At 39.1% G+C, this 12,542-nt stretch overlaps 1 protein-coding gene across 5 annotated transcripts in view; it reads left to right on the top strand.

Moving 5' to 3' along the window:
- The first annotated feature begins 301 nt into the window (after positions 1-301).
- The window catches only part of LOC122968767 (transcription factor 4-like), a 236,685-nt gene continuing 224,444 nt past the window's right edge, over positions 302-12,542 (top strand). For 2 of the 5 annotated variants that reach the window (XM_044334233.1, XM_044334235.1), the window contains exons 1-4: positions 302-999; positions 1,103-1,194; positions 1,525-1,563; positions 5,468-5,540. In XM_044334233.1, coding sequence (XP_044190168.1) covers positions 1,123-1,194; positions 1,525-1,563; positions 5,468-5,540 — 184 coding nt within the window. In that variant the 5' untranslated portion in view covers positions 302-999; positions 1,103-1,122. Of the gene's footprint in view, positions 1,195-1,524; positions 1,564-5,467; positions 5,541-12,542 lie in introns of all 5 variants that reach the window. The other 3 variants (XM_044334234.1, XM_044334236.1, XM_044334237.1) reach the window with 3 other exon arrangements.

The raw sequence follows: 12,542 nt of genomic DNA, 5'->3' as shown, positions 1-12,542 counted from the left end.
GAAAATGTAAACACATATAGGAATAAACTTTAATAAAACAAATCATTTAAAAAGTCAAATATGAAATAAATAAACAATCTATTTCAGACACATTCAAAAAAAAAAAATTAATAAAAAGTTTTATTTTCTCCAGGTTCAGGCATATTAGGAAGAAAAAAGAAGTCATCCTTTCCAGCCTCAATTAGTCCCATTAACCCAATCCAAATCAAACCAGCCAATCAACGCATCAATCAGCCAGTCAATCAAACCAAAAATCCAATTTTTCTTTAAAATTTATTTATTTTTCCTGCAGATTTCCCGCTCTCTCCTGTAGCAGCAGCAGCAGCAGCAGCAGCAGCAGCAGCTCGGTGCTCGATGGTGTTAGACGAGAATGTAAGCTAGGTGGCCGCACGAACACATTTATCACACCGAGGCTGTGCCAGACGCACATGGGCTCCGTCCTGCGTACCCAGGGATCTTCAGCACCCGCAGCCGAGCGGAGGGCACCCTGAGCCCGGTCAGGAGCAGCGCTCACACTGCCTGGACTCTTCCTCTGACACAACACACACATACACACACACACATACACACACACACACGCACACACATACACACACTGAACATCCACCACACATTTCTGAGGTGATCTTATTTCTTCCCTGAGAGGCTCACGGAGGCTCGCCGTCTTATTTATTTATATCGTGTGTGAGCCTGACAGTCAGCCGCGGTGGACAAACTGCGTCTTAACGCGGAGAGGTCGGACTTCTTTGGCTGGGGAAAACACACCAAAACACACGCGAAAAAGACTCCCGTCCTGTCGCCCCCCTCTTTTATTTCCTGTCAGTTTTTTCTTGCGATTTATTTCCTGCTGCCAAACCAGGAACCCGGGACTGAACCCCCTACTCCGTTGAGGATGAAAGAAAACTAGATTTGTGATCGAGGCTTTGAGGTTGTTTTACTGGATTTATTTCGCTGTGGAGGAAAAGAGATCCGGAGCGGAGCGGTGCGCAAAAAGCCGAGGTCTTCTTCCTCTCTTCTCTCTCTCCCTCTATCTCTCCATCTATCAATCTGTCTACCCATCCTGTTCTATCTATCTATCTCTCCATTTGTTTCCATGTTTTAGGTCCGTGCGATTTTGCTAAAATGCATCATCAACAGCGGATGGCAGCTTTGGGAACAGACAAGGAACTGAGTGACTTACTGGATTTCAGCGCGGTAAGGAAATTCTTCTTCTTCTTTTTTGTTATAATGAATATGATGTGTAGTATCATGACAGAACAAGCCGTAGAGGAGAATAAACGCGTCCTGTAGGCTTCATACAGCGACCACTGTTTACATTTTTAATGTATGAGTTGCACGGCACATAACCTGCATATTTTAGCTTTTTCACTTCAAGTGTTTCAACTGTTTGCACACGAGTTGTGTGTTTATGTAGAGTAACTTGCAGAAAAGTCAGTGCATATTGTTGGTTTTGTAATTTCATTTTTGTTTGTGTGTGTGTGCAGAGAATTGTGATGCTGCATTAGTAATTTTGTTGTCTTATAGATGCGAAACAGCGATTTGAAAATGTTCCCAACATCCATGGTAGTATATCTCATTTTAAGTCCTTTTTTTCCTTCATGTGTAGCCTGATTGATTTTTGCCCATGATAGGATAATGAAAATGTTTTTTTGTTATTTTTGTCTGTGTGAGTTTTACAGGCTGCTCCATGCACCCTGCACCGTGCTTTACTCAATGTTTCAGATGCAAAAGGCTCGATGTTGAATCATGAACCTGCATGACAGACAGACAGACAGACAGGCAGCCGAAAAGAGGGAAATGTGTCACACTTTCTCTCCGCACTTTAAATGTTCATTCACCAGCCGCTTAAATGTCCAAACTCATGACTCTGTCTCAAAGTGAGTGTTTTTTTTTAAAAGAGAGAACAGCCTGTGTTGTGAACTTGACGGACAGGAAATGTGTCCCCGCTCTCGGCCATGTTTTCTCTGCGCCTCTCCTCCCTCTGGGAGCAACTTTGGTCTGAAGAGGAGGAGAGAAAAAAAAAAGATACACCCCTAAATGAAGAGAGAAAAAAAAACCGGACTTATATTAATCCTGTTATGAAACGTAGAGACAGCATGAACATGATATCAGGAAATATACACCATAAATAATAATATTCCGTATTGAGATGCAAAAATAGGAGAGAAAAAAAAATACAAATGTTATCTTCAGTAGTGTAAGTCAACAGCTGAGGCCTGCATACACAATGCAAGTGACTATATATATGTAAGTGTGTTATATGAATATTTTAGTAATGTCATAGGAGGCACTATTAACATATCAGACAAGGACGAGGCTAGTGATGCTGCATGAGATGTTAAAATATGAGGGAAAATCCTTACAAACGTTCATTTGAGCCTCTTTAGGAATTATTGCAGCTTATTGCAATAAACAAATATAAGATCACAGCTGAGGCCTGCACACTGTAATTGATTATATGGGAGTCTCATAGAAATATTATAAAGATATCACAGGAGATTTGATTTCAAAAGCTATTATAAGAACATCACCATTGAAATCCAACACATACTATAAGCTCCTTTAGATGCACTATACTAATTTTTCAATATTATAGAAATATTATAAGGACAACATAGGTCATAGCTTAGGTATCAACTCACTACAATAATCCCTGGATAGTACAGGGATATTATAGGACTGTTATTGTGAGATTTTCAACAAAGGGCTCACAATAAGGTCACTGTACCGTCAGAGTTCAGGGCTTCAAATGATATGCCTCTATGACAATACTATAATAATAAAACAGGTGCAATGTATTGGCTATAAAGGCCTGTGTATACAATAAATACAGTGAGGCCACTGTAAAAAGCCCCTATAAATATAATATAAGAGGTGACAAAAGGACCACAAAAGTCCAATAAAATCACTATAAAGTTAATTTAGTGGCACACATGTACTCTAAAGTTACTATAACAACATTGTAGGAAGATTACTGGAACGTTTGTGACCTTTATTACAAAAAAGCTTAAAATACAATCACTAAATTCATCACTGAGAGCCACATAGACATAACAGGCCTCTGTAGGAATATTCTAGAGATGCAAATATACACTGTATATAGCTATACATACAGTACAGTGAGTCTGTTTATTTCATTAATACTATAAAACACTCTATAGTAATATTAAAAGGTGACAAAAAATCTAATTAATCACAAAAAACTCATAATTTAGTGACACATGTACTGTCAAGTTACTGTAAGAATATTATAGGAATATATTTGGGGACAGAAGTGCAAAAAAAAAAAAAATCATGATTTAGAAGCACAAACATACTCTTGAGTCCCTGAGATATATAAAACTAATATTATAGACATTTTTCTTATGTTTCATTTTGAACAAGTTTCCAGAAATGCCAGTCAGTTTGTCTTAAATTAAATTTCTTAGAAAGAAAAAAAAAATCAAACAAAGGAGGGCAGCAGCAGCAGCAGCAGCAGCTAAAATGTCTCTTCTCATTATAAACGCAGGCCAAACATTAATTTATGCGATCATCTGTCTCTGCACGCCCACAAGCTGACACCAGCAGCTCAAAGTGCTTCGACAGAGATATCGATAGACCTGCTAATAATCCGAATTAGATCTTTTATCTCCCGAACATTTGTTTTCTCTTTATTTGCCGCAGCTGTGAGGGAGATCGAATGCACAAGCAACCTCGGTCTCCATCATACACACTCACAGGCCCAACAGGCTGTATTAAGCACAATGACAAATCAAGTATTTATTGTTTTCAGTCGTCTAATCAGAGTCAGGGTTTTAATCGACTTTAATTACGGTCGATTCAAAAGAAAAGAGAAAAAAAAAAAAAAATCCCTCAAAACCTTAAATCGTGAAAAGCTTTTAGCATCTGAAAATGTGAAGCTCAGCGTGCGCTCATCATCACTGAGATCTCACCATCAAACACACCGACACACGGGCCTGATGTTTATCCAGAGAGGTTATCCATCGGGGGTCAGATGAACTGTCCTCTTGTGAAGCTTATAGTAGCTCGTACAGTAAGACAGCATGTAGATGGAGCACAGCAGGAATCAGTATTCAGCTTCAGTCTCTGTCTTAACGTGGGCTTGATTTTCCTGTAGATCTGTAGAGCAGATGGTTACTAGTTCTGATGATTATCTCATATGTTTAAGTCAGATTTGAAGTAGATATGAAGAGTTTCATTCCAAAATGAGATGTCCAACATTTGGCCAAAGTGAACGGATCCTTTTTATTTTTCACAAATGCTGAATGAGGAATTTGATTTGTTTCTGCTTCCCAAACACATTCCTGCTGTTTTTTTTTTGGAAGATGAACTCTTCATAGCGGTATCTGTGTACAGCTCTGAGTGAGAGTCTGTGTGATGACTAGGGCTGGGTATCAAACCACCATACATTATGAGCACCGACCAAAATGTGTCCATACATAGCACTGAGCATTGAGAACAGTCTGAAAGCTGGCATCAGACGGTGTGGACTGGAGTCATGTGACATGATCCTGAATCAGACTCAACACCAGTGACTTGTGACTTCACTTAGACTCTAGCCTCTCGACTTGTTATTCTCATCAAACCTAAAGATTATACATTATTTTATTTTGAAAAATTCTTAATTTTCCTGACAATGGGTGTCTGACAGCAGCCAATCCAGGTGCACGAACAGTAGAGAAAGGTGCATGTAACACTGCAAAAAATTTAAACCGCATTAAATTCCTCGTTTAAGACTCAGAACACAAAGTTAAGGACTTAGTCTTGACTTGGGTTTGACTCAGGACTTGCCTGGTTTGGTTTGGGACTTGACTCAGACTCAGGACTTTCTGTTCTTGACTTGGGACTTAACTGTCATCACTTCAGACTTGACTCAGATTTGAGACTTTCATAAAACAGAGACTTTGTTCCACCTCAGCTAGCATCATATCCTCACTCTGATTGATCAGACAGTTCCAGATTTCAATCAGAATGTTGCCATTTTTAGACTGTAATTTATTCAAGCAAAGTTCTTGTATGAATGCTCATGTTAAGAAAATATTTGAGGACTTTGGCTTCTTTTTTTCTATATTTCTCAGAGTAATATATCAAAAAATAATTGTGTCATTGGGACCAAAATTGAAGTATTTTATGAGTATAAATGTTGCAAACAAAGGTGAACAATACCCAGCCCTATTGATGATGGTGTTATCTAGTTAAAACACAAAGAGTTTCCTTCCAAAATATCTACCATTTTTAAACGACAAGACAATCTGATGCTGTGATGTCACCGTTCAATTTAAGACATTTCCTCAACAATCCTAATGTGATGTGAATCTGGCAGCAGCATTTTTCAGCCAAATGTCGCCCCAGCATTTTGGAATGAAGCTTTTCATGTGTAGCTGCAGTGATGCTTCTGTGGAGATGTGTCTTGCTGTCTGCAGTGTCAGTGCTCTCGGAGGTAATGTGCGCTCTGTTTGTCTTGTAGATGTTTTCCCCTCCTGTTAGCAGTGGAAAGAACGGGCCGACCTCCCTGGGGAGCGGACATTTCTCCGGCTCAAGTACGTCAGCCTTCTTCTTTGTTTTTTTTTTTTTTCTCTCTCTCTCTCTCTCTCTCCTCCTTCTTCTTCTTCTCTTTTCTTAAATCCCCTCTAAGCGTCCTCCTCTCCTTCCTCTTACACCTGCTTGCTGCTGCTTCGCTTGCTGTTTGAATTTTTTTTTTTTTTCTTGTGTGGGTAACCATGTTCTGTACATGCAGATGCAGGTTTTTGGTTTTTCTGCTGTTTTTGCTTTGTGGATCACTTTTTTATTTGAAGGAGACTTGAAGATTTGCAGGATTTTAACATGCTCATAAATTCTTTGTATTCTCTGGTCGGCCTTGTTGTTGAGCTGCTCGCTGTTTTTGCTACAAAACAAAATTTGCGTCATACATCGAATGTTGTGAAAACACCCAAGTGGCCTGGTCTGATTATATGACTTTGTTTATGATTAGATTGTGTTTTTGCTCATTAGAAAACTTCCCTAACCTTTTTGTGGCTCTCAGCCACAAACCCACAGCTTCCTACTGAGGATGTAAATATTACAAAATGGGTCATAAATGTATAGTTTCATTTTTTAAAAAAAGGCTTAATAGTTTCCCAAAACAGCTGAGCAGCAAACGTTACTCAAACAGGAGTAAACAGTGTATTTGATGGGAACTATTTTCATAAGTGGATTAATACACATTTGTGAGTATTTACAGCAGCAGGCCAGTGTATGTGGGATTGACTCAAACTACAGACAATACTTGTTAGTGGGATCAATTCATTGTTGGTTTTGCTTTTACCTTGGGATTTGTTGACAATAAGAAAAATCTAGAGCATTAGTAGCATTTTACCACACTGCACCAGAGTGTCAACCTTTTAAATAGATCTTCTTGGAAATGAAGCAACTTCACTTTGAGAAGTTCAAATAAAAACTCACGCAAAGGCAAAACAAGTACATTTGCAGTATTTTATAATGGCAGAGATATTTTTTATAGATGCTTAGTTTGACCAAACAGATGGATTATTATGTGAATATGTGTGACGTATCCTTTCAAATTACCTGAGACGTACCTGTTTGTACTGTGCTCATTTCTGCTCTATATGACAGTAAATTACATATGAAGGTTGTGTTATAAGATACTGTCATGATGTGATTTTTCATGTTTCTTTATTTTCGGACAACAAGTTTGTTTTTTACCTTCTTGTGTTCATTCCTGAAGGAGACTTCCTGTTTTTCTGATTTGCTGCTCTCATTCTTTCCTGCCTCTGTGTGTGTGTGTGTGTGTGTGTGTGTGTGTGTGTGTGTGTGTGTGTGTTTTGTGGAGATCAGCTCACTGTGTTTTTCTACACTGTGGGTGTTGTTGGTGTTGAACAGGCACAGTTTGGTTTTATCAGTGGTAGAACATGGTGGCATCGACTGTGTTTATAGATATAAAGTTTAGCCGTGCAGTCAGCGGTGAGGTAGTCAGTGCGTTCGGTCTGAGAGTTAGTGTGAAAGTTAGTCGGTGCTGAATCAGATAAATAGTGAGTTAATTAGTGGATCAAGTTTGTAAAGGAGTCATTAACTCAAGCAACCAGTTTGTTGGGCCCAGTCCCAGTGTCCACACTCACGGACTCACGGACTTTGAGGCGCGTTCCTGCGAAGTCCGCGAGGGCTGTCGCACTGTCAAAGTCACCCTTTATGCACACTTTCTGTAAGTCTGCATTTCTGCAGACTTTGCCTGAGGGAATTACCCACAGTTCATAGTGCTGTGACACAAATACGGGGTAACCAGGGGAAGCCCGGAAGCGTTATTAAAAAAAAACCAAAAAAAACGATTAGTGCGAGTGCAGCCTCTCACACTCAAGCACTTACCAGGTGATGTCAATTCAGTCCGTGAGGGTTCAGGGTTTAGGCCGTAGGGGGGACATTGGGATTGGGCCTCAGTGTGTCAGTCAGTGTATGTGGAGTGTGTTATTGATTCAGTTCATCCAGTCAGTTACTTTGCTAATAAGTGGGTGAGAGATGAGTTCGTTGCATAAAGTGTCATTCATTCACTCAATTATTCATGCTTTCAGCCATCCAGTCAGTCAGTTACTATATTAGTCAGTGAGTTTGTTTGTTGCTTCATGTGTCCATCTGCCATTCATTCACTCCTACGCTGAGCCTAATTCATTCATCCAGTCACTTTCGGAGTTTCACAGTCCAACACTTTCTTCTCTGCTTTTCTATGTAACTAAACTAGCAGCCAGTGATCAAAATGGAAACTTTAAAACCTTAAACTGTGATAAAAACTCACTTGAGTACTGTGTGACAAAGTTTAGCTTCCTTTAAGCAGCGCAGGTGGTTACTGACTGAAACATGTTTGTCCCTCCGGGCTTCCCGTTCGCTCAGATTTTTCAGTACTATGAACCTGTACACTCGACTCCACGGCTGCTGATAACAGCTCTGCCGAAGAATAACGAAGAGTCCTCTCAGAGGTTTTGGCTCAACAGATTCGTTCATGAACCAGACTCAGACAGTAGACTCACTGCTAGTCAGCCTGTTAGCCTGTGGATACTGTTCCTGCTCAGACTCGCTGCTGCAGTTTGACTGATAGACAGCTTTTACTACCTGTTAGTAATAAAGCATAAACATAATTATTACAGTAAGTTAAGTAAAACAATTACCACTTCATATTTTGGAATGTTAAAGAAGCATAAGTAGTACTTATACTATACTTTACACATACAGCATTGGCGCGTCATGCACTCTTGTGGTCTGAAAACACAACAGTTCAGTAGTGTAAGTGTTTTTATTGAACGATTAAGTCAGTCAGTCACATAGTGAGTGTGTGAGTCGGTTGCTCAAGGACTCAGTCAGTCAGTGAGCTGTAAACAAGTGACTGAGTTATATCTATGTGTATCTACTGTATGTGTATATACAGTATGCAGCGAGTGTATAAGTGTAAGCATTCCAACTTTTATAATGTAATTGAGTTCCTCCACCTTTAAAAAAAATCTTGCTGATACTTGCTGACTGGAATGCTGACTGCTGATAATTGCTCATGTTATATGATTCATTTTATAGTTGAGAGCTGTTGCTTATATTATTTTAATGTACTGTTAAAGCCTTCAATAAATTGAGTTTTTTGATTGCTCAGCCAGTGAGTCTGTCAGCTGATCAGCTCCAATCACTTGATAAAGGAACAGACTTCTTTATAAATAAAAAGAAGAAGTTGCTAAATTCATCTTGAGCATTTTTTTATATATTGACAATATTTACATTGAGTATATTGTAGAAATGACTATTGCAGTGATGATAAAAAGTACTGCACCATATGCAGCCCTGCAGGTCCAGTACTGTCAGATCACAAAGAGAGAAAAGTGTAGAGGTGAACTGTTGACTGATGTAAAACTAGCTTTAGGTGTAATCTTTTTATTATAAAACACAGATTCTCTACCTTGTGGCTGGCTGTCCAGTTTTATATTTGACCTCCTTGTTATGATCATATATCATACTGTATCTGCATCATGCTGTATTTCATCCAGTCTGATCAGTGTGTACTAAACAAGCACAACCTCTGCCCATCACACCAGAAGGATACTTTCTGTTTGAAATCTTTCCTGGAAGGTTTTCACAGAGAACACCCGGGTCGTTTCTGTTGCTCCCGCTCATGTTATTTGCCTCTAAGCGGCGTTCGGAAGCCATTTTGTTTGTTGGCTGGAAAACAGAGAGATGCAGAGACGTCTTCTTTGTTTACTGCGTTGTCGTTTGGTTGTTGTTGTTTGTGCACTGCGGTTTCGGTGGTGTTGTTTGCTCCCGTGCCGCGCATACAAATGTGAAACAGGACGACAAGTGTTGCGATTTTGGAAAAAAAAAAAGGCTCCGTTTTTGTAGAATTAGTAGCGGCTGTTAGGCCTCGCTTTGCTGGTTCGATGTGTATCTTCATTTTGGGATTATTGTTTTTTTTTTTTCTTCTTTTATAAAGAAACACACACTGGTGTCACACACACACACACACACACACATAGACATCCCTGTACACAAATCTCACGCACACACAAACAACCAAACACCCACAAGATGCAACGCACACACACACACACACACACACACACACACGCTCTGCTCACCCCTGCTGTGGCTTTCTGCAGGCCTCGGCATTTTGATGAGCCCGGCGCTGTTTGTGAATGCAGCTAATTAGAACTCTATAGACCTACACAACCATGAGAGCTGTGGTTTCCAAATGCTGGGGCGAGGCCAGAGGCTGGGACACGCCAACACTGAACTGGGTCCACATGCCTTGTGTGAACAGTCATGACTTTGGTGTAGAAATCAGAGAGGTTTAAAAATACATTTTAGAGATGCAGGAAATGTTATATTCATACTCTTCTCTACTTGCTCCTCATCATTTATGCTCAGCAATTTCCCTGCATGGGGTTAATTTATCTTGGCAAGAAGATGATGATGAAGAAAACAACAACAAAAACTTTGTATCTCCAAGATGTCAACTTTTCACAACTAAGAAAAAAAAAGTCCTTTCAGCTTGATGACAGTATGTTGTGGGTATTATTATACAAAGGGATTTGATAAACTTTTGTAGGTTTAAGGGGATAAAAATTGCGTCTATCAATGGACGAGCATGTAGACCTTAAAAATGCCCTAAAACTGGAGTTACAGTTCTCTTTTTTTGGTGAACACTGCGGTGTGCCAGTGCACTTTTTCGATGGCAGGCTAACCCGGCGCACCTGGATACGGGGTGAAATCAGAAAGAATACATTATCATACATTACAGGTGGGTGTGTTAGAGGCTGTGACAATGACATTCACTACTTTCATCCCTTTAAACACAGGGCTTTCCAGTCATGATGAACTGACAGTTTGGGAATCCTGGAGAGTTTTCCTCAGAGGACACTTATTGTTGTCTGGGACATAAAGAGTTATCAGATATACTGCCATATAAGTTGAAATCACATAACTGGACATGTTGAAGATTTGACGGCCATCCTGTTTTCTTTGCTTAATAGTGTGCTATTTTACTTGGCATCACAGTAATCTATACAATAACCACCTGCAGCTAAATACCTCACCAGTGCCACAAATAAAATGAAGATAGAATTTAAAATGTGGTCTGGTGTTTTGCATGTTGTATTTTTTTTTCTTCATTTTCCTTCATTGCAATTAATCTTCATAGTGATATTCATTGTGACATGAATTGGCAGTCCTACTGCAATAATCCTGGTAATGATCCACAAATACATTTTTAAAATAACACGTTATTTTTCTGGGAACACCATGCTAAAATTTGACTGAGACAATCTCTATCACATCATCATCACATCCACACGTCTACCTCTATTGTGATTAAAAATGTGGAGCACTAGGCGTCATTTTGGCCAGACTCTTAAACTATGATGCACAGTTGTTGCCCTGGTTACCCAGTGTTTGAGACAGAGACACTGGGAGAGGATTGGTTTGAATGGATGGTCTTGAGGGAAATATTAGCAGATATATTAAACTATTATGACTTACTATTGCTTATAAGTGGTAGCTTAAATGGGACCTATTATGCTCATTTCCAGCTCTATATTTTTATTTTTGGACTTTAGAGTAGCTTTGCATGATTCACATTTCAAATAACTCCTTATTTATCTTATACTGGCTCTTTATGTGGACCCTCAGTTCAGCCTCTGTCTCTAACAGGCATTCTTAGCTGCTGTCTCTTTAAGGCCCCCCTTCTGATGTTCCCACTCTGTTCTGATTGGCCAGATTTCTGGAAGCCTGCTGAGGGGCAGCTGTATCACGGACATGTTAAGTTGCCGCCGATGCAAACCCAACATTTCCTGCTTTACTGCTTTATATTAAAGGCTTTTAAATGACTAAATAACGGGAGTTATTGTGAAGAATTTACAGGGAGTGAAATGTGTTCCTCACTAAATTAGTTGAACTCCTTTAGTGACTTTTTTTCATAAACGCAGCTAGCGACATATCTAGTGACCTTTTGTACAGACTTTAACTCCTCTCCTTGAAGGGAGTCGCCAGTATTTCTCAGTGAATGAGAGCTAATGTGGCTCTCTGAATTGACTGAGTGGGTGGGACAGAGCAGCAGTATGTTCAGTGAACCAATCATCAGCCAGACAGACATGAATGAACTGTGAATGTGTGTACTTAATGACCAATCATTGACCCTCATTGTTTTTATACTAAATGATTTAACTTTACTAAGTTTGATTTTGTTTTGTCAAAATAGACGGAGTTAACAACAGTGAATTTATTCCAGTGCACGATTATCTCTCTATTCATGATACTTCAGTTAGAGTTAATACAACAGTCTGCATAAATATTATTATTAGAGGTAGATTTAGATGCACATTGAGGAGCTGCTTGGAAAAAAAACTAATGATACAGCTAGTTACAGTAAGTTAAGTTTAATTTAACTTAATTTTCTTTATATTTCTTAAAATCTTATATGCATGTAATTACGTCATGATGCCATAGGTATGCAAATTAGCATGTGACATCATCGAGCAACATCTAGCGACTTCCTGCAGGCTTTAGCTACTTCCCACTGAAAATAGTTGGCAACACTGAGCAAGCATTTAGAGCAGTCTGTAGTCAGTGCTTTTTGCTCTCAGGGATTACTTCTATATATGTTTACTTCATTATTTGACACGTTGGCCACTTGTAACATTATATATATGTCTATGTATATGCAATAAGGAAAAGCATGATAGCTCCCCTTCAAACAAATGTTGGTACATTTTTGTTACCCCTTGCTAAAATGTAAACTATGACCAGTGACTTAGACAGTGGTTGAAAATGATGTCCTTGTTTTAATACAGGCAGCCATACAAAAACTTTTCCCAGTAAAATATAATCTAAACTTGGCTAAATTTTGTTATAAATCAGTAAATACTGAAAGGCCAAAGAATTAAACAAGAATGTGAATCAAGCAGATGTTGGATGTCAGTTTTCAGTACCTAACAGTTTTTTTCTCCACAGGGATTTAGATTTACTAAACACATTTCATCTTGTTTAGTTCCATATATTAACAGAGGTATTTTGCCGCTACACAT

Source organism: Thunnus albacares, chromosome 18 (genome assembly GCF_914725855.1).
Source record: "Thunnus albacares chromosome 18, fThuAlb1.1, whole genome shotgun sequence".
Lineage (NCBI taxonomy): Eukaryota > Metazoa > Chordata > Actinopteri > Scombriformes > Scombridae > Thunnus > Thunnus albacares.
Note: the sequence above shows the minus strand (reverse complement) of the source record. Positions and strands in the feature narration are given on the sequence as shown.